Source organism: Colius striatus, chromosome 2 (genome assembly GCF_028858725.1).
Source record: "Colius striatus isolate bColStr4 chromosome 2, bColStr4.1.hap1, whole genome shotgun sequence".
Taxonomy (NCBI): Eukaryota; Metazoa; Chordata; class Aves; order Coliiformes; family Coliidae; genus Colius; species Colius striatus.
The window spans coordinates 86,471,576-86,493,685 of record NC_084760.1 but is presented as its reverse complement, the minus strand read 5'-3'; the positions used below and the strand labels follow the sequence as shown (position 1 = coordinate 86,493,685).

At 42.5% G+C, this 22,110-nt stretch overlaps 2 protein-coding genes and 1 long non-coding RNA gene across 8 annotated transcripts in view; 1 reads left to right on the top strand and 2 right to left on the bottom strand.

The window, feature by feature from the left end:
* Positions 1 to 650: 650 nt before the first annotated feature.
* On the bottom strand, positions 651 to 2,071 carry TBCC (tubulin folding cofactor C). The gene has a single exon (XM_010198399.2). It carries the CDS (start codon positions 1,812 to 1,814, stop codon positions 762 to 764), a length of 1,053 nt encoding a protein of 350 aa, XP_010196701.2. The 5' UTR covers positions 1,815 to 2,071; the 3' UTR covers positions 651 to 761.
* The window catches only part of BICRAL (BICRA like chromatin remodeling complex associated protein), a 49,520-nt gene continuing 29,351 nt past the window's right edge, over positions 1,942 to 22,110 (top strand). The window contains exon 1 of one of the 5 annotated variants that reach the window (XM_061991351.1): positions 1,942 to 2,002. Coding sequence is in view for 1 of the 5 variants with exons in the window: in XM_061991349.1 (XP_061847333.1) it covers positions 2,282 to 2,657 (376 nt within the window). In the remaining 4 variants the exon portion in view is untranslated. The other 4 variants (XM_061991349.1, XM_061991353.1, XM_061991352.1 and 1 more) reach the window with 4 other exon arrangements.
* On the bottom strand, positions 6,903 to 12,574 carry LOC133625011 (uncharacterized). 2 transcript variants are annotated; one of them, XR_009818306.1, is made up of 3 exons: positions 12,272 to 12,574; positions 7,810 to 7,885; positions 6,903 to 7,399 (listed from the first exon to the last, which is right to left on the bottom strand). It is a non-coding gene; the product is annotated as an uncharacterized LOC133625011 (long non-coding RNA). The 2 variants fall into 2 exon arrangements; XR_009818305.1 differs by having other exon boundaries at positions 6,903 to 7,885.

Sequence of the window (22,110 nt, the reverse complement as noted above, 5' to 3'; positions counted from 1 at the left end):
CACGAGTACACTCATTTTCTCCATCTCAGGCTTAACTGCTTAGAGAAGAAGCATCTTTTCAAACAGTACTTTCCAATTGTGAAGGTTTAGTATTCCTATAAGCTCTACAAGTTTAATTTCAAACAATCATTAATGTATTAGGAGAGCATTAAATAGTCACTAGGACACTTTTTTTCTCACTTGAAATAAAAGCTCATACAACCTGGCACAATGATATCATAGCCTAGGATTTGTCTCAGTCTGATCAGTTACAAACTCCTTTTCATCAACCTTTTGTCCTCATTGCCTTTCAAAAGTATTCTTCAATACTCCCCATGAGATATGGCATGCAGTGAGAACCACAAAAAAAGAGAAAAAATTTGGTTTCATCTTTCCATTCTAGTACAGCTGGTACTACTTCATTCTACTACTACACATTCTGCTTGAGTGAGTGAAAGCAGGACAACGGCTCTAGTAGAGGATCCTTGCTGTTTGTGTATCCGTGCCCCTTCCCACATCTCAATTAGAAAAGCTCAGTACTGAGGTACTGCAATAGTTGGCAACTTCCACAGTGAGACATAAAGATTATAGCAGTAACTTGTGTACAGAAAGTAAACTATATTTGACAGGTACTCTTTAATTACAAAAAAAAAAACCCCAGTCACTCCCACTTTAAGTACTGAATGGATTTATTTAATGCTAGACAAAGTTGAAGTCCAACGGTTTATCAATCAATGCATCTACATCGGTATCTCTGGCTCTGCACCGAGCTGCATCTGCGGTCAGTCCCAGACACCAATTCTTTCCTGCTCGGGGATCAGGCTCCAGTTGGGTGAAGGCTTGTCAGTCGCCAGCCAGTTAAAGTCATCCACCAGGTTCCAGTTGTTCCTGTTTCTGTCCAGTGCAGAAGACTCGAAATCTCTCTCGATACCAGGGTAGCTCCAGGTGTAAGGTGCGAAGGAGACATTGGTGCAGTCTTCGATAATGGCTCGGCTGGTTACCTGCACGTAGAAGCGGCTGTCACGGGTGCGATGGGTGCGGAGCTGCTGGCACGCCAGCGCCAGGAGGCAATCGCTGCAGCCGTCCACCATCACGGAGGCGGACACGGGCCCGCAGAGCACGGTGCAGCCCCGGCAATCTCGCACCCGCAGCGTGTTGGCGTTGCCGCGGAGCCGCACCTGGCAGCCCCGCAGGCCGCAGAGCACCACGTCGCGCTGCAGCAGCTCGGCGGGACCGAGCTCCAGCTCCTCGTCCTCGGCGCCGCTGAACCCGCACGGCGGCGGCCCGCCCGGCTCCACCTCGGCGAGGCCGCAGCCGGGGACGGGGTCGGCGGCTGCGGGCCGAGGGGGCTCGGCGGGGCGCACCTGGCCGCCCGGAGCCGCTTCTTTTTTAAGGGTCCGGAAGGTGAACTTCTTCTTGGGCTGCAGTTGCTGGCGCCGCGCCGCCAGGTCGCCCTGGAGCCGCGCCACGGCCTCCTGGCCCTGCCGCACCTCATAGGGCGCCAGGAACCGCACGCTCTCGGTCAGCATCTTCTGCAGCCCCTGCAGGCGGGCGGCCGCCTCCTCCAGCAGCCCCGCCGCCAGCAGCGCCGCCAGCGCCTCCCGCTCCCGGCCGAACGCGGCCGCGAAAAACTCGCTCTGCTCCTCCTTCACCACCTGTGCCTCTTTCTTCTGCCGCTGCCGCTCCACGCCCTGCTGCCGCTCCGCTTCCCGCCGCTGCAGCCGCTCCGGCAGCACCATGGCGGCGGCGGCGGCCATCTCGGGCTGCAGGGGAGCCACGAAAGCGGCCGGCAGCCGCTGCTCCTCAGCAGTTACCGCCTCTGCCGCTGCCTCCATCTTGCTTCCTCACCTCCCCTCCAGTCACTAAGCGGCGCAGCGATTGGCTGTGAGCGGCCCCGGCTGCGCCACCGCCGCGGATTGGTGGGCTGGCGGCGGCTGGTGGGGAGGGGAGGGCGCCGGGAGGAGGGCCGGAGGGAGGGGTCTCCTGCGGTTTTAAAGGGGCCGGCGCTAGGCTGCGGGATGGGGTGAGTGTTTGCGGCAGGTGTTGCGCTCCGCAGGGCGCGTTATCCCGCTTCCCAAATTAGCCGCTGGGCTATAAATAACCCCCTGCCCTCCCCCCGCCGCTTGCGCGTAACTGGTCGTTCTTCTTGCCCTTCCCCCATCCGCTCCCCGGCCTCGCCTCTGATGGGGGAGCACGGCGGCCGTTGGTGCAGGGGCGGCCCCGGCTGCCCGCCCCCTCCTGCCCGCGGCCCTTCCTACGGGCAGCAGAGTCAGAGCGGGATAGAGGGAGGTTTCTCTCCGCCATGGGGCTCAGGGTAGGGTGGCTCCGTGGTGAGGCCCGGGCGCAGCGGGAAGGAGGGCGACTGAAGGCCGCAGCCACGCCGCCCGCCTCAGGCGGCGGCAACAGCAGCTTCCAGAGAGTCGGGCCGCCTTGGCGGCTCGGCGCTTGTCGAAGCTGGTCGGTGTTGCTGGCTGGGGCTGCCCCGCGGCCGAGCGCAGTGCCCGGCGCTAGCGCGCTCCGGGCCCAGACGGGTGCGGAGCCACGGGCCTGCGGTCGGATGGCTGCTCGTAGGGCCGCAGTCTTCAGGAGTCCCTGTAAGCGCCGTGTTCCAGCAAACCTCCACCGTTTCCTCTTCTGCAGTGAAGTATTTAGGGAAAATAGAGTGTTAATACTCGCAGGTAACAGCAAAGCTGTTGCAGAATGGACTTGATTTTTCTTCTTAGCTGAATTCTTAAGCGTTTTGCCCTGGAAGAGAGTTCAGGTTTTGAGGCAAAATGTCAGAGCAGTGCCAGTAGATTACTGTGCCCTAGAAATAGGTCTGTATAAGAAATCCATGGAGGCCCATATGGAAAGATGTCAAGGGTGAGCTTCTTTCTATGTTTCAAGTTTTATAATTGGTAGATGTGTTTTCAGTAAACTTGCAGCAGGAACCTGAAATGAAACATTTGTGCACAGTGAAAAACAGCAAAAGCCTTTTTTATTTCAGGATAATCACATCACTGTTACCATCTGTGTTGCCTGCAATGGTGGGATCATAAAATAGAAAAGCCTGGTATGTAAAATGAAACTTAGATGTCTGTCTTATGAAACAAGATGGGAATATGGATTTCTACCTTGGCTACAAAGTAGAAAAGTAACCATAATTCTGAGATATTCCTTGAGAACTGCTCTTCTAGTTCATGGAACCTCAATTTTTGAAAAATGAAGTTAACACAAAACACTCTTGGAAACATACAGAAAGAAATGTAACCCTTGTCTGGTTCTACAAGTGTCATCTCATTTCTCTTGGCATTTCAAAGTTACCTGTAATAAACTAGGAGGTAAACCTGTCCATTGAAGTAAAAAGGTGGTAAGTGTAGATGGCCCTCTATTTGGTGAGTACAGTAAATGTTGCTGTTTGGATAAGCGTCTCATTTGAATGTAGATTTAGCTTGAAAAGTAATTGTCTTCTGTTTCCTGGTTCTATGTTAGACATGATACAACCTCATTAGAGGTCAGGGAGTACCTGAACCTTACATGTAATAATGTCATCTCAGTTAGGATGACAGAAGAAAGGTGGTGATAACGCCTGTAGTTCTTGCCACACATAAAGATCTAGCACTAAAAAAAAAAAAATGTTCTTTCCTTTTCGTTGTTGCAATATATAATCAGGGGATTTCAGGGAATTGCTGTATTACAGCAGTACTTTGGAGCAAGCTGTCTGGGGGGCAGCAGGATGGATAATGTTGTGGCTAATGCCATACAGTTCTTAAAATAGTGCAATATTAGTGTGACCAGAAATTTGTCGCTGACACATTAGATTTTGAGTCTTAAAAAACTTACATTGTAGAAAGGGAGAACGCTCATTCATGAAAAAGGAGGGGTATCTTGAAATAGTCTCACTTGATGGGGTTTTTCTTTCCCTACCAATGTGTTTAAATGATATGTTTTGTAAGTCTTAGGCATTTTTGCTAGTAGTTAAATACACTCCTACAGTAATGTTACAATTAGGTAGGAATATGGTGCAATGAATTCACTCTAAGGAAAAAAAAAGAAATCCTTATTTCAATCTGGTTTCATAAGAAAGATATTTCAGTTTCATTTTACATAGCAGGCTTTTTTGCTTTATGCTTCTACCAGTGTCGGTAACACAGATGGTAATACTGATGTAAGTGATTATCCCCTATGTGAGAATCTTGAAAGAAAAAGGGTTTTGCTGTTTTTCAGGGTGTGCTAATATAACTGGAGTATGACTTTGGTATTGTTACACAGATCTGACCTGGTAGATGAACTGCAGTGGGTAAACCAACTTTATATATGAAAAGATTACAGAAAATGCCGGTATACACAGCTCAAAGTAAACGTTAAGTATTTTATGCTATAGTGTAATGATTATCTTTTCATATATTTGGGCACTTAAAAAGCTCGGTTTTCGTATACTTGTGAATAGGAGCTTCTGGGAGAGATTGAAATCTTTTCACTTTGCAATGCACACAAATAGTTTTTGGATTGGAAGCAAAATAACCCCGGATACAAGAAGATGAAGTGTGTGACCATAATGAAAAATTAAAAAGGGAGCAGTAAAATTCTTCCAACTATCTCATCTTGATGTTGCAGAATGACTTTCCACGCTTACAATTTGAGGTTTCAGTATAATTGGTACTGTTTGTTTTTTTGTCTTATTTGGGTTTTTTTCTGTGGTAATATAAATTAGACTGACAATTTTCTTCCTGATAACTTCTATGTTTAAGGATGCTTAGTGTGCTACGTTTTAAGCCACAGAGAAGAGATTTGCAATTTCCTGATCAGTAACCACGTAAATAAAATATAAGCCTTCTAGCTTATTCTTGGACGTACTTTGGTGAGCTGCAACCAGCAGTTTAGCTGTCTGAGGATATTAGACAGAAGTACATAGTTCTATGTTACAATTTTTTCTTATTTTTCTTTTTTCCCCTCCTTCTTCGTTTGCCAGTAGGTAGCAGTCATTTCAGTGAGGCCTTCTGGTGTTGCTTGGACTATACAGTGTCATTTGTTTGACGTAAAATTGCCAAGTTGCACTCCCTTATTTAGATATATTTCTATGAAACCCTGAAAACGTAGGCTCCACTACACATCAACATTCGTCCAGGTTTAAATCTGTGTTCTATGGTTATTGCTCTTGAATGCTTATCTGCCTGAAAAATTTATGCAGAGTTAAATTAGCTCAACTCATGGCCTTTTGAGGTGAGATGTACTGCCTAGTCCAGGTGAAGGTTCAAGATCCTGCAACATTCCATCGTTTTAAAAAGAGTGGGTAGTAAAAGCAAGATCCACAGAGACAGCTGGGTGTCTGACCTTATAAGAATGGATTCTTAAACCTGAGGTTCCTGACCTTCTGAAAGTCAAAAACCTCATAGTTGTGGCATGGTCTTAAGATGTAGATTTGCACTCTCTCAAGCAAAGGAAGGAAGTAAATACAATCATTCCTTATCATCGATTTTTATTCACACCCTTTTTATTCCAAAGGGTGTAATGCATATCCCTTACATTACAGAACACACAAAAAAGCTCTTTTGTCTTTTAGCTCTGTTTTAAAGAAAAGCGGCAGCCCCTGAGTGTCTTGTACTGAGCTCTTATCTGATAGATGTGATCTCTGCCTGTTAGATTGAGTTTCTCCAGGAGAGATTAGCAGATGAACATAATTACTTCTGGCTACAAAGTAGGTACTCCAGTGGCTTGCGCAATCATCTTTTGCTGGTTTTAGTAAGGGCTCTTTCAACTTCTCTGGCTCTGTGATCAGGCATTAAAGATGTTTTGTTTAAGATACTGTAGACTGTAGGTTTTTCACGGTGGAATGAGGCATCTGTAAAAGTGACTCAAGTCACTGCATCTCTGTGTTCTTGGAAAAAAATTCCTTTAGCATCACGTTTGGCATACTGACTGTTTTTAAAAAAACCTTTTAACTAAAATGTTATGCTTTATATATTTGGCCATATGGAAAGGCTTAACAATGTGAAATATATGTGGTTTAAAATCACTTATTAGAGAGTTAGAGCTAAAACTATAAAACTTACTTGGTACATCTTAATTGTTGAGTAATGCAAAGCTTTGAAATGTAATCCTTAGAAATGCTTAAGATACTAATTATAAGCCAACCAGACAAGGTGTGCTTGTTTTGAAACGAGTCTGAGCTGATCCTTTCTGAGAACCTGGTATTGCCAACGCCAAAGTTGGAGAAAAAAACCTAATTTCTACAAAAACGAGTTATCCTCCAAAACCAGGGACAGACTTCAAAGACTGTCTTCAAAGTCTTATGAAAAAAGCACTTCAAGATTAACAAAGCAAGGCCCAAATACTCTAAACACAAAAGCTCAAGAGCAGAAGAGTGCTTAGGTTTGATCCAGGCCTACCTAGCTGCTAACTGGTATTTAGAATCCTAACTTGCTAATTGCCGTTAATTAAATTCTGGAGTCAGACTATGTAAGCTACAGGTGCTGTCCTAGGAACTTTTCCTTTGATGTAATTATTCTATGATTTCTGGAGTTCCTAAGAGATTTTTTTAGAGTGCCTTACTTTAGACTTCAGATGCCTTTACTTTTTAATTTTGAAAATATTTTAATTTTCAGATAACTGTGTTTGGTTATTGGACTGGCCAGTTCAACAGGCCACCTAGGCTCACCAGGCTGTCAAAGTTTTTCATTTCAGAAACATGAATCTTAATTGCAAACATATGCAATTTGTTTTTCTGAATAATTTACAAAGAATTAACTTGAAGTCATTGTATCCAAATGTAATGATTTTCTCTTAGATCTCCTGTAGTTCCTTAATTAACAAAACTAAACCTTCATTCCTTTTGCCTTTGATTCATCCTATGAAAAAAATCTCAGCTATCACTTTGAAGGAAGACTGCTGCCTCCTACTATTGGCACTTGTTCTTCAGTCTGAATAGGAAAGAATAAATTCAATACAGTGATTACATCAGCCTTTATTTGTATCCAAATCTTATCCAGTTGGTTTCTAGTAGGATCCCCAAAATACCCAGGTAAAAACTTTCTCAAATGTTGTGACTTAGGTGCTGCTTTATTCATAATGTCCCTTCTGTTCCTCCATTTTGTCTTATCCTTATACAAGTAAAGTTTAGCATGTTTGTGTTTCTTTCCTGAATGCAAAGGCTTTTGGTATAACTTCACAGAATCACAGAATGGCAGGAGTTGGAAGAGACTTCTAAAGATCACCTGCTAGATCAGGTCACACAGGAACGTATCCAGGCGGGGTTTGAAAACCTCTTGAGAAGGAGACTTCACAGACTCCCTGGGCAGCCTGTGGCAGGGTTTTCTCATCCTCCCAGGAAACAAGTTTTTCCTTAAGTGGAACGTTTTGTGTTCCAGCTTTTGTCCATTACCTCTAGTCCCATCACTGGATACCGCAGAAAAAATAGTCACCGCATCCTCTTGACAAGCACCTTTTAAATATTTGTAAGTATTAATGAGATCTCCCCTCAGTCTCCTCTAGACTAAACAGCCCCAGTTCCTGCAGCCTTTCCTCATAAGGAGGACGCTCCAGTCCCCTGATCATCTTGGTGGCCCTGTGCTGGACTCTCTCTCGAGTTCCCTGTCCCTCTTGAGCTAAGGAGCTCAGAACTGGACACAGGACTCCAGATGAGGCCTCACTAGGGGAGAGTAGAGGGGGAGCAGAACCTCCCTTGACCCACTGGCCACACTCTTCTTGATGCATCCCAGGATGCCATTGGCCTTTTTGGCCACGAGGGCACATTGCTGGCTTGTGCTGGCTGGAACTTATTGTTTCACTGTTTCTGTTTAGGCTTCCATTTTTTACTTAGATTCCTTCTATTAATATTTATTTTTTTCTTACATCATTCATGGCAGTGCAGCTGTATTAGTAATGGGTCCTTTTGTCAGCACCATTGCCTGGCTGCTGGTTTTAATTCCTTAAAAAAAAAAGTGTACATTTACTGGTTAGCAAACTCCTATATGTTTCTCTATCCTTATATGATTTTTTCCCCATTCAACTATGCTAACCAAACGATGAATATTATAGAGTCTTCTCCAAATTTCTGCTATCATTTTTAGTTTAAATGTCTTCTCTACATTTTTGCCAGCATTAGGCATTGAAGAGCATTTCTCTAGATCCCATAGTAAAGTTCTGTCTCTGTAGGTGTTTTTTTCCAATACATTTCAGTGGCTGAATATCTTAAGATTATTCTAAATTCGAAGTGTGAGCTATTAATCTTTCAAATGTAATTTTCATTTTTAAAGTACTCAAGATTCTATTCAAATAACCTAGAGTATGATATAGTTATTCTTGATCTGTTCCAATGATGATTTGCATTGTTATTTATTTCAATGGGACGACCATTCACCACATTCTCTGTTTTCATTGCCATACGTCAGATCCACATCTTGGAGAAGCACAGTTTTCCCAAATCTATTCCTTGGATTCACCACAGAAAGGCCCTGTTGGCCTTCATATGATCTCCAGTCATAGAAACCTGTCTGTCTTCAGATATTGGTGTAAATCTCTTGGTTCTGACGCTCACTCTTTGTTACCTCCTTACTATTGACATCCTAACCAATCACCCTTTAAAATACATACTGGGTAGGCAGTCCTGTGTTTGGTATGATGATTGGTACTGGAGTAATACAGATTTAGAAGTTACATTTTGCAATGATGACCCTGGTTTTGCAAGTACTATTTCATGTAAAAGGCATGGTATCAAGCTGAAATTTGTAATGTTTAGATGGGTCATTGGTGGCATTTGGTGGTTGATATGGATATTGGACCAATTTTCTCATGTGGTGTATGGCATTTATATTCAGAGTTATAGTCTTTGCCTCCCTTCATGCCACTGTATTTGGGTGCCCTACTTTTCAAGTGTGACCTCTACCTTTCTATTGCTTGTACCATTTAATGATGACCTATTTGTTTTGGTGCCTTCAAGCTTAGAGTTATTTATTCATGCCTAAATTAGTAATAAAGCAATATGCAGTTGGATAAATGGCGTTGTCTGGTGATGAGCAGACACACAATGTGTTAAGGGATGGAGCGATGAAGAAGCACAGGAGAAAGAACTGCCGTTAATAAGCACTCAGTCTGAGGAAGGGAGTGCTGTGGAGTAAATGGCATGCTTTTCTATCCAGTATACCTCAGGGAGGATGCAGTGAATTGAGGATACAAAACAACTTATTCACACAAGAATCTTGGAGTGACTGTGGAACCCATTCATTTAATGTAAATAGCTTAGTCCTGAAATTCTTTCTTATGAACCTGCTGCTGCTTGATCTTTTCTTGAGGTACTAATTTATGATTGCAGAAGAATTGGAATGCTTGTGATGCAGACCTGGAAAATGGTTTGAATAATAATACAGTGACTTTATCATTCCAAAAGCCTGGAGACAGAATGAATGGGGAGAGTGTTTTTTACCCTCTTATTTTCTTTTCTTCCCCTCAATTTCTAAGTCTAGTTTTCTCTTCTACACAATCTGTCATTCAGGGCTATGTATCTCTGCTCACTCCAAATGTCATTTGGTGTCTTTGCCCACCTATGAGAATGGTAGTTGTTAAAATATCATGGCCACGGTTTGACAGCTGATGTCAAAATATAGCCAAGCAGTGTGTTGTGTGATGGGTGCATGTGATATTCCCGGTAGCTGTACTTAAGATTTATTACGCCAATGTCTATCTTCTAAGGATTTCTCCTATTGCTTTTTGACACCAGACTTGTCTTTCTTCTCATGTTTTATTTCCCCTTACTGCTTCTTAAGCTGCTATGGGAAAATGAATGCGGAAATGAATGAATGTGATTGAGGAAGGTAAAGAGAGACAGCATCTCAAAGTGCATTGTACAAAACTTGGAGGACAGGCATTTTAGCTGGGGCAACAGCTCTGTTCAGGTGATCTTGGGCAGAAGAATTTTGACATATCAGGTTGTTTTGTGTTAATTCAGTGAAGCAGTGAGGAGAAGGGCAACTTCCTGGGACAAGGACAGTTCAGAAACACCATGTGATCTTAAAAAAGCATGAGTACCTCATGACAAAAAGCAGGATTTATTTGCAAATGTGGTCTGGAAAATTCTGTAATACACCAGAAAATGGTATCACTACAGCTGAAGACTGCATTAAAACTTCCTAGTATTGAAGGTAATACACTGAGTGCTTACTTCAATCTGACCTGTAAAGTCACATCCAATCCTTGATTTTTTAAGTAACTGTTTCTTCGTGAGCCAATTTTGTTTCTAATGGACATAGCAAGTCTAGAAATATATGCAAATGTACTTCTGCAGAGAAGGTACAGTGTGTTCTGGTTTGTTTTTGTCCACTCTGTGACAATGTAAAGGGTTTTCACTCTTAAACTTGCTATCTTGTGTACATCTGGGGAATCTAGTTGCTTCAGGGTGCTTCACTGTATAGATGTTAGCTCTCCTTCCCTTTTTGTACTATCCCTGCTTAGCAAGGGTTATTGTCAGTGCTGCTTGGAAGTGGCCTTCAGGGAAAGTAAGTTTAAGTTATGGCACAGTCAGGGAAAATTTATATGGGCTTTCTTGTGTTTCTCGTGATAAGGGAATCTATTCAAAATAATTTGTCCTCCTCCTTCCTCCTGTCCTTTCTGGGTATTGCCTAATTCCTATTTGTGGTTTCTGTAGGACTAGGAAAAGAATAATAATATGCTGATCAGATGTTCTGCCTTGGAACCTCTGAAGCAAAGTTCCTTCCTGTTAAAACAAATCAGAAGAATGCTTGTGGTGTCCCTCCAGCTCACAACTTCTTACTTAGGCGATGTTCTCCAAAGCCAATGATGCTGCATAGGCTTTAATTCAGGGTAGTTTGGGGTCTTGAAGCATTTGCTGAAGTTAGGGACTTTGAAGTTTCGCCTTTTTGTTTTTCTACTGCTAGTGTCAGGGGAATAGGCTGTTAGAGCAATAGGGACCCTGAGCTCCTTGTCACTTGGGATTTATGTCCATATTGTTGGCTATTCAGGTCCATACTGTATTTAAGAGAAGTGGATATATTGGCTGATGGACCAGGCAGTGCCATGCTGTGTTTGGTATGTCTGGCCTGCATAAAGGACGTCAGACTCATGCTAAAGCCTGTTTGCTAGGGACCAATCTTTCCACACAGGGAGTGATTTCACAATTAAATTTTCTACCGTGGGCATGTGAGTCTTGGCTTTAGCAAAGGTTTGGAATCAGGTTTAATCTTTGTTTCCCATATTATAATGTGAATTAGTTGATTACTTAATCAGACTGCAATTCTTTAGAGAGAGGGTTTAGCAGTGGATGTGGCGGTGCTGGGTTAATGGTTGGACTCAAATGATCTTAACAGTCTTTTCTAACCTAAATGATTCTGTGATTCTGTAATTGAAAACAATGTTGAGGTGCTGACTTTTTTTTAAACATAAAAAAATCTGTCCAGCTTCTTTGGGAAGGTCCACATAGTACACTGCCTGTAACCTTTTAAAGGTATTTAAAACCTAAAAACTTCTTTTGAGCTGGAATAAAGAAGAATGTGAAATAAGTCTTCAAATCTTTGTCATTAAGGAGTTTTAACCAAGTTACGTTTTCTTAGGGAAAACCAGAAAAAGTTACTGTGTGCAAGTCCTTGGGAATTACTAGCAGAAAAAGGATCTTGAAGAGGTTGCTTGTTTTAAGTGTCACCATACATACCTCTACATTCTAAGGATCTGTTTGAGTGACCATTGGATCGACAATTTTCAATCAAAATTTGTTTCAATCAAAATGTGTTTTGGTTTAGATCAAGTAGGTTTCTCTGAAATAATCTGAATAAAGAATTTTCTATTATAGTTTTAATGAACAGTGACCGGTTTAGGTTGAATGTGTATTATAACCTTTGAATAAAGTTATCATATTAATGGCCGTGGCTGAAATAAATGGTATAATTTTATCAATGAACTCCCGATGCTGTTAAGCTTTGACTCTAAATGAGCATTTTTAGGTTACCCAGAACTTTTATGCAGCTGAAATTTTTGTCATTAGTTTCCACCAAGAATGGTAAGAATGCACCTAGTAATACTGCAACCTGTAAGATCAAATATTATCTTTTTCAAGGTGACCTTGCATTTATTTTTCAGAGGACCCCAAGTCTGTAGTGTTCTCTGAAGGTAGTATGAAGGAAACCAACTAAGCTGCTAAAATTCTTCTTAGTGCTAAAAAAACCTCTTTTTTACCTTTCTGTAACCCAAAACACCACCCCAACTTTTAACCTGAAGTAAACAGCTCAGGCACGTATAGATTTCCAGATCCACGACTTTCTCAAAAAGAGGGGGGGGGGAGGAAGCCAAACTTTTTAAAGGGACTGACTGTAAAAAAGGCGAAGCGAGGATGGCGTTGGAGCGAGGGACCCATCATGTCAGGGCGGCGGTGCGTGTGCCCGGGCGCCGGTCTGCGGCATTGTCTGCCGGTGGAGCTGCGCGGCCGGGCCCCGCCGGCGCGGTGCTGCGTTGCTTAGCGCGACGCGGAGCACAGCCGATCCGCGCGGTGCGGTGCGGTTCCGCGCTGTGCCGTACCGTGCTGTGCCGCGCCGCGCCGTGCTCTCCTCTCTCACTCTTTCTCGCTCGCTCTCTCCCCCCTCCCTCCCTCGCTCTCTCGCTCTCCCTCTCTCTCTCTTACACTGCCAGCCCCTGATGTGATGGCGAAGAAACCCCGTTGACAAGGCACTGCTTTTTCATGACGGTGAGTTTCCCTTTGAGTGTATTATAATTTTGTGATAAAAATTTCAAGGAAAAAAAAACACACAACCTCCTTCCTCCCTTCCTTCGGGGAGGGAAAAGAGAGGGGGGAAATCTATCTCCAGACAGACAGAAAAGAAAGAGGAGCAAATTAACAACCAGGAGTTGCCAAAACCAGGATATTAGGTTTCAGCCCAGAGAGCTATTGGCTCTAGGGCTATGTATATAAATATATATCTAGAGAGAGAGCGAGCGACAGGGGAGACGAGGAGGAAGAAGAGGGATATTTTGTGGGTGGCTGTTGTTTGGGCAGATGTGGATTCACATGGAAATGAACTATATATATATATATTTTTTTTTTTTTCCGCGAGGCTGGTGGTGGTGGCTGCTGAGGGCACTTAAAAAAAAAAAAAAAAGTTGTTTCTTAAAATAAAGGCGGGGGGGAGAGGTAGAAGGGAGAGATAAGGTTTCAGGTCCAGGCTGATAGCTGCAGAGAGGGGAGAGGTTTGGGGTGGGTTTTTTTTTTTTTTCTTGCTGATGCCATGCAAATTCAGGAGAGGAGGGAAGAAAAATCTCTTTTAATGACTCATTGATTGAGCCGGTTTAAAATTAGTTGTTGTTGTTGTCTTTTTTTTTTTATTTTCCGCCCCCTTGATGGCCATCAAGAGAGGGATGGAAAGAGGAGAGGAGGGAGAGAGTGTGTGTATGTGTGAGTGTGAGAGAGAGAGTGAGAGAGGGGGATAGAGAGAGTGTGTGAGGGAGAAAGAAAAATAATCTTTTCAAATCTCCTCCCTCTTTTTTTTCCCCCCTCGTTTCTTTGCTTTTCTCTAAAGCTCTGTGGTCTGTGAAACACTCTTTCTTCTTCCTCCTCGGGAAAATGGAGACACTTCGTCTCTCTCCTGGCTGTGGAGCTGGGAAAGATTTTTCTGTTGTTTTTTCCTTTTTCACTCCTGGCTTGATTTTTCCATTTCCCCCGTCCACTCACCACCACCCTAACCTTGCCATTTCTTTGAGCTTGTGTCTCAGATTTGCGCCTTCTGGGGATTTATTTTTCACTTGTTTCCTCGTTTTCGGTGTCGCCATTAGATTTGATTTGATTTGTTTGGTGTTGTATTTGCAATTTCCTCTGAATTGCTCCTTGCCGCCTGCTTTTAACCAAGGAATGGAACGGTGCTGCTTTTTGTGGGTGCGCGAAATGCTGGGGCGGTAGGTTTGGGCTAATGCGTTTTTTTCTCGTTTTCGGGACCAAGTTTTCTGCTGTGGGTTGTTGGATTTTTTTTTTTTTTTTTTTGGTGTGTGATTTTTCTTTTTCTCTCTAATTTCCTCTGGAGAGAAGACTATTTTAACACTGATGTTTCTTTTTAAAATATAACAATAAACCATCTCTTTTTGGAGTACCCTGTTTCGCTTTGCTGTAGAGTGGGATGTGAATTTGATCCTTTGTGTGCTGCTGGAATCATTTTTCGTAAAGGAACCAATATTTTGTAAATCGTTTTTACTTGTGGCTTGAAACCGTAGTTGGTTGTGGAGAGATTTTTTTAAAATCCACACCTTTTTTTTTTTTGGGGGGGGGGGTATGTTCAGCAGTTGTTATAATTCATTCTTGATAGTGACTGCAAAATTCACTTAGATTATGGCAGAAAGCAGATGTAGTCACGTTAAAAACGTGGCTACATTAAACGATGTGCAAGCGGAGAAGTTTGTATTTATTTAGAATTGTTACTAAATAATCGTTGGGGGAATGAAAGAGGTATGGAGGCCTTTGCTTCTTCCCGATTCTGCGCTCCCCCCACTCCGCTACTTTCCTCCTCGGGGCTCGGCAGAACGGAGTAAAAGAGGCGGAAGGAGAGGGGAGAGATCCCCCGGCCGTGCCCGAGCTTGGCGGCTAGCGCTGCGGCGCGACTCCGGCTGCGAGGAGGAGTGGGAGAGCGCGGTGAAGATGGCGCTGTCTGGCTTCCTGCCAGCGTTTGTTGCGCAGTTTCACTCCGACTCTCCTCCCCCATGGACGCCATTTTAAGGCCCTTTCTGCTGTTGCCGCGCCGAGTGGGGCGTTGCCAGTGCGCCCCGCGCGGTCCGGTTCTCTTTCTGTCTTTGAAGCGTTGCTTTGTCGGGCCTCCTCTCCCCGAAATCGCGGAAGATGCTTGTGTCCCCTTCCCTTTAACAAATATCTATGAGGGGCTTATTCAGTGCGTGCTTTGGGGGGAGGGGTGAAAGGACTCTTGGCGCTGTGTGTGCAGTGAAGCAAAGAGCGTACATATTTGTGGGCATAAGGGTACATATTTTCTCTTTTTTGGGAAGAGCCCTGTCATTTTGTTTTCAGGTTTCCGTTGTGTCCTGAGTAGTCTGGGTCATGGCCCTATGAGATATTGAACTGCCTTGGTTTAGAGGCCTGTACTCACAGCTTAAAGCCTGTAAACATCGCTTCGGAGCTTGTTTTCATATCGCTAAAAGACACGTTTCTTGATGTGAGGTGCTTTCAGAGTGTTGGAATAAAAAAGATGTGAAAGAACATTGTCTTATGTTGAATGACGACAAAAAAACCCATAATTTAAAAATCCATTTCTAACAACTGCTGTAATATGGCATATCAAACAAAGTAATACTAATTCAAGAGCCTTCAGTACCTTTAAAAGTGCATGCAAAAATACAAGGGCAGGTAACTTTGTGCTGAGTGCGTAGATAACTCATTTTGTTGCTCTTGCTGCCTTGGTAATTTTTTTTCTGAGAGAGGGACTAGCATCTTTTCAAGTTTTTATTCCTCCTTTATGTTTCACAGGAAGCAGTGTTTTTTTTTTCCCGAATTACTCCACTTTGTCAGCTTCACTTCCATACTGTTAAAATTTTGTTCTGGTTCTGTTTTTTAGGGGGAGTGTTGAAAATTGGCTATTTTTAAATAAAAACCTTAAACGTTCTGTGTAACCTGATCAGTGCTCACGCGGCTTAAGTTTGATACCAACAATATCTGTATTCAGGAAGAGTAAGTAGGCTGCCAGACCAGCTCATGCTGTGCACATTAAGGAGTGTGGAATGCTTGTTTAGTTCCTCAGATTATGCTTTTTGACAGATCAGAGGAGGGCTTCCTTTTGACTCTTGTTCATTCCTGGAGGAAGTGGGAGATTTTTAAAAATTTGGGCTTAATTCTTTGCCTATTGGTGTTGAAGGGTGTTGAATGTCATTTTTTATGAAATAACATGCCGTTTTTTTGCTATATACTAAAGAAGTTGTCTGGATAGAAGTTATTGTTTCTGAAGGCTTTCATGGGGACGACTGTGTTAAAATTTTAGCTTTCTATACAATACACCTGCTAAAACTTAAATTGTTTAAGTATGCAGAGTGTAACATACACATACTTGGGAAATAGTATTACATGAAGTTGACTTTCTTGAGATGTTTGCTTTGCATATTAACAGTAATCTTGAGATCAAGATAATACATTTCTTTTAGTGGTAGTGAATTTTTAGTCAATAAAATTTCTCTTTTAAGCACTAAGATCTGTCAGGTTGTGGATTTTTTCATTAATTTTTCAAAATAATGAAGAATGGGATAAAAATTACCAGTTTGTATTCTCTCACGGCATCATACTTGTGAAATGACTGTCTATACTGTCTACTCTGTGAGCTGCTTTCATTAAAGCAAAATGTATTCACATCTTGAGTTGAGGTCTTTATTGGATAGTGTGTAAATACACATCTAAAAAGAAGAGATTCAGTATGTCTGTGACTGAGTCTGAACTTAATAGTAGTACTTCGTATTTCACATAACTTGGGTACGTTGAGGGAGGAGTGTGGAAGCTCTCATCCTGGTGTTACAGTAGCCCAGCTGTGTTTTCATTAATGCACCTTGGCTTATTCACTAGTATGATAAGCATGTATTTTAAATGTGTTCTTATATTGTTCATCCTTTGAGCACTTGACTTGTGTTATACCTGTAGTCTTGTGTTGATAATACTGTCAGTGTATGTGTTAGGTGAGGTTAGTGCTACGTAGTTGTGCCCTTGACAGAGACGAGTTTACTGCAGCTAAATATTTACATCACCTTACAGATCTGCAATTTTCCTGTCCTTCCATGTATCCATTTCCAGTAGAGTTTATGTATTTAGTTTAATTGTACTGAGACACCCCCCCCCCCCCCCCCCCTCCAAATTCCTACTGGGATAAATTGCATTTCCAGTTTCCTCCAAGCACTCTGTATCCGTGAAGTTTTGCAACAGTGATGTCTATAATCTGGAGTCGAAAAGCTTTGTGGGCATGACTGGGTTGGAATTAATTGCTCTCTAGCTATATTTTCAGAGTTTTGCTGGTATGCTTCCACATAATTTCCAGAAAAATTGCAACTGTGTAACTGCCGTTACATTTTATAATGTGGCTTTAATGGTGCAGGATCATGTCTTTTCATACTGCATTAGGCTTGTGATAAGTCTAATAGCTGGTGCTTTTTCAAAGCGCGGATGTAGCAATGAGAGAGCACTAGCGTGTCATCCCGATCTAAGTAACAGATACAGTCCAGATGCAAGATCCTCTTTGATAATGCAGTTCATTCTGTTCAAAGAGTTAGCAAAATTTCTTCCAGTAGCTCTACTGAAGTAAGGTACATCTGTGCTTCAAAGGTGTTTTGTGGTGACGTACCTGGTCCAGTGTAGACGTGAGGATTGTCGACAAAAGCGTATTTTGCTTTCTTACAGTAGAGCAAAAGTGGCAATGTTAATAAACCATTCTGATGTTCATTGGGACCTGCAACTGTTCTAGCTTGAAAGTTAGAATAAGCAGTATGGGTAAAGCCTTTGTTGCATCAATGTAAATGCATAAACACCAATGTGAAGTGATGGTTTTTCAAGATCATAATATTAAATGAATATGTGTAACTTTATTTTCAAATACTCATCTGCCTTTGCTTTCATTGTTGAAAACGTAACTACTGTATCTGTATTATTTTTGCTTTGAGAATTGCTGAGCTTTTAGACAAAATTAACATGATTAAATAACACAAATAGACTATCAAGTTCTGTTACTGCTTTAAATATTCGGTTTCTTACCTGTGTTTTAAATAAATACTCTAGAGCTACTTCCTTTGTTACTATGAGTAAGAGAACGCTTACCAAAAGGAAAAGAAAGAAAGTGGGTGAATCACTGTCAAAATTCAATACAACCACCTTTCTTTCATTGAGGGTATGAAGGGTGGTGAAGTGGAGGGAGGGGAGTCCATGGAAAAGTTTCGGCTTCATTGCAAGAGACTGATCATTTTTGTAAAGCCTGATCTTATGCATTGTCTCAAGTGGAACTTGAAGTAGTTTTACTGTGAACTTGATCTGGGCGTGGAATGTCAAGATCTGGTGTTGAAGCTTGAATTTACTGAGATATATCAAACTACAGAAAAGATCTTGTTCTCACTGAAACAGGTGACAAAATCTCCACTGGCTTCAGCAAGGCATTAACTTCAACAAGGACAGGATTGTCAGCATGGAAGATTTTCAGTCTTACTTTGGAGGCATCATTATGGACTACATTGATGAATTAGTGTGCTGGCTTTGACTAGGGTGGAATTAACTTTTTTTGCAGTATCTGGTACAGGTTATGTTTTTGATTTGTGCTGAAAGCAGTGTTGATAATACAGGGATGTTTTCGTTACTGTTGAGCACTGCTTACACAGTGTCAAGGCCTCTTCTGCTTCTCGCCCAGCTCTACCAGTGAGTGGGCTGGGGGTGCACAAGTTGTTGGGTGGGGACATAGCCAGGACAGCAGACTTCAGCTGGCCAAAGAGAGATCCCAGACCATACGGCATCACGCTCAGCATATAAAGCTGGGGGAAGAAGGAGGAAATAGGGGGACATTCAAAGTGATGTTGTTTGTCTTCCCAAGTAACCATTACACGTGATAGAGCCCTCCTGTTCTGGAGATGACTGAATACCTGCCAGCCCATAGGAAGTGCTCAATGAACTATTTTTACTTTGCTTGCATGTGTAGCTTTTGGTTTACCTATTAAATAGTCTTTATTTCAACCCATAAATTTTCTCACACTTTTCTGATTCTCTCCCCCATCCCACCTGTGGGGAGTGAGCAGCTGTGTGATGCTTAGTTGCCAGCTGGGGTTAAGTCAACAATTAGTTACACATCTGTCCATCGTATTCAAATTTCAGTTGATTTCCCAAACATGATAGCTGAATGGAGTGTAAATCTCTGTTCAGCTTTAATTATTGGCAGTTGTTAGCTGATACTAGCTTGCATGAATCATGCCTGTGGCAAGGAAACCAGTATATTATGTTTTGTTTTTTTCTTAAACTACTACGGATTAGAGTGGTAACCAAAAGCTACTAGTTGAGTGCTGGTTTATACATTCATTGAAAAATGATCAGTTCATAAGGAAGTGGTTTTTTGAGATCTTTTAAAATTATATGTACAGAATGAGAAGTACGATATGTGGATACTCTCTGGTAGAAACAAGGTCAAAACACATGAAGAATGTATTGCACAAGTAACATAAACTAATAGAATCATAGAATAGAATCATAGAATGGTAGGGGTTGGAAGGGAGATTTAGAGATCATCTAGTCCAACACCCCTGCAGAAGCAGGTTCACCTAGATCAGGTCACATAGGAACATTCCCAGGCACACGTTATTGCATACAGTAGTTTCCAGAAGTGCTTAAGACCATCTAACTTCTGCTGGGCAGCTAAATATCTCTATCCTAAGGAAATACTGAGATTACACTTCTGCCTTTCCCTCTTTTCGGATGAAACCCAGGACCTTTTGAAATCTTCTATGAATATTGAGATTCATGAAGACTTATGTATGGTTGGAGCAGCTTAGAAAACACAGTCCAAAACAAGCCATAGCATAGTGATGCTAGTCACTCTTGGGGAAATGGACAGATCTGAGTGTTGAACCTGGTGAATCCCATGGGGATGAGGTAGGTAAGCATTGTGTCCTCCAGGCTGCCAGTTACTCTGTATTTTCCATATGTGGTTTTAAAAATCCATTTCCAGATAAAAGTCTTGTCAAGATTTTGGTGTTGCCAAGAACAGGTCTGGATACAGTAGGAAAAAATTGTGTTGAATAAATTAGAATGCTGAACATGTGTCTGAGGGAAACCAGATTTTGAAACGGTTGTTCTGGGGGTTCACCCATGTACTGGATGTGCTTGACTAGCTGGATTAACTTTTACTGTCACACACACTGTTAACAGTTGAACTGCACATTCCCCCCCCCCTTTTTTTTTTCTAAATATGTTAAAATATCTCTGTGGTTTTGGAAGTTTGGTACGTTACCACATTTGCCAAACTCAGATCCCGAATATTTTTTTATTTTGATGGTATACTAAAGGGAAATAAAATTTAAGAGTTGGACAGCCCATTGCTGTTTATGCTTTAGTGTGTGGTTTTTATTTGGCCTCTGTTCGTGGAGCTCGTACTTCACAATTGTGTGAAGACTCTGCTTGTCCTTGTCAGTGTTCCTGTCCTGCCAGATCTTAGAAGCCATGAAAATGCATAATGTTGTGCCTAGCAAGTCATGACAGGTAGCACTTCTGTGTTTTTTTTCTTGTTGCTAGTTCTCTAACTCCCAAATAGTTCCTATTTTTTGAGTAGTTTTTTTGAGGGAGGATTTAAATCATTCTTCTGAGTATTTAAATTTTACAGATTTCGTATTCTTTTGCGTACAGATGGTTTTGAAATACTGGTGATTGAATTCAGTTTGACTGTTAATTTAAAACATTATAAGTTCATCTTAAAATTACTACTCAAATTTAGAATCTTGGAATGAAAACACACTTTCATATACAGAAAGTTTACACTTTTATATTTCATTACCTTATTAGGTATAAGAATACTAAATTTTTTACTTTATTAGCCCTTTTTCAGAACACAATTCCTAATTTGCACCAGCATAGTAGTTGCTTTTTGTTGATTACTCTGGAAGCGAAAATATTCGTAAGGAAGAGTTATTTATTGTGGAGTAGAAGCACAGTGTGGTTTACATGTAAGTAGTTAAATCCTCGTGTTTTACAAAGTACATTTTAAAAATTAATATTGCTTTGTTACTCCTGTTGTCCTGAATTGACAGCTATGATAATATGGGAAGAGTATAGGAACATTGCCAGAGCATGCAGAGGTGCAACTAGGAAGTCTAGAGCCCTTCTAGAATTACATTTAGCCAGGGAAGTTAAGGACAGTAATAAGGCATTTTTCAAGTACATCGGCAGCAGAAGGATGATGAGGGGGAATGTGGGCCCGCTGCTAAACACAGAGGGTGCCCTGGTGACTGAGGATGCAGAGAAGGCCAAAGTACTGAATGCCTTCTTTGCTTCAGTCTTTACAGCCAAGGCCGGCCCTCAGGGAGCTCAGTCCAGTAAGGATAGTAGGATGATGTGGACAGCAGAGGAGTTGCCCTGGGTGGAAGAGGAATAGGTTAAAGAATTGTTGACCAAGCTTAAGGCTGATAGGTCAATGGGTCCAGATGGGATGCATCCTAGCGTGCTGAGGGAGCCTCTCTCCATCATTTTTGAACAATCACGGAGGACGGGCAATGTGTCTGAGGACTGGAGAAAGGCCAGTGTCACTCCAGTCTTCAAAAAGGGCAAGAAGAATGACCCAGGAGGTCAGCCTTACCTCCATCCCTGGAAAGGTGATGGAACAACTCATCCTGAATGTTATCACTAAACATATGAAGGAAAGATGGTTATCAGGGGGAGTCAGCATGGATTCACCAAGGGGAAATCGTGTTTGACGAACCTGATAGCCTTCTGTGAGTGCATAACCGGCTGGTTAGATGAGGGGAGAGCAGTGGATGTCGTCTACCTTGACTTCAGCAAGGCTTTTGTCTCCCGTAACATCCTCATCAGAAGCTCAGGCAGTTTGGCTTGGATGTGTCAACAGTGACGTGGATCGAGAGCTTGCTGAATGACAGAGCCCAGAGGGTGGTGATCAATGGCTCAGAATCAAGTTGGAGGCCTGTGGTGAGTGGAGATCCACAGGGATTGATTTCAGTCCAGTCTTGTTCAACATCTTCATCAATGACCTGGATGAGGGGACAGAGTGTACCCTCAGCAAGTTGGCTGATGACACCAAACTGGGAGGACTGGCTGATTCCCCAGAAGAGGGAGTCCAGCAAGAGAGAGTCCAGCACAGGGCCACCAGGGGACTGGAGCATCTTCCTTATGAGGAAAGGCTGTGGGAACTGGGGCTGTTTAGTCTGGAGGAGACTGAGGGAGGATCTCATTAATACTTACAAATATATAAGTGGTGGGTGTCAGGAGGTTGAAGCATCTCTTTTTTCGATGGTATCTAGCAACAGGACAAGGGATAATGGGATGAAGCTGGAACACACAGAGTTCCATTTAAACATAAGGAAAAACTATTTTACTGTGAGAGTGAGAGAGCCCTGGCACAGGCTGCCCAGGGTGGACGTGAAGTCTCCTTCCTTGTTGGTCTTCAGGACCTGCCTGGACACATTCCTATGCGACCTGATCTAGGTGAACCT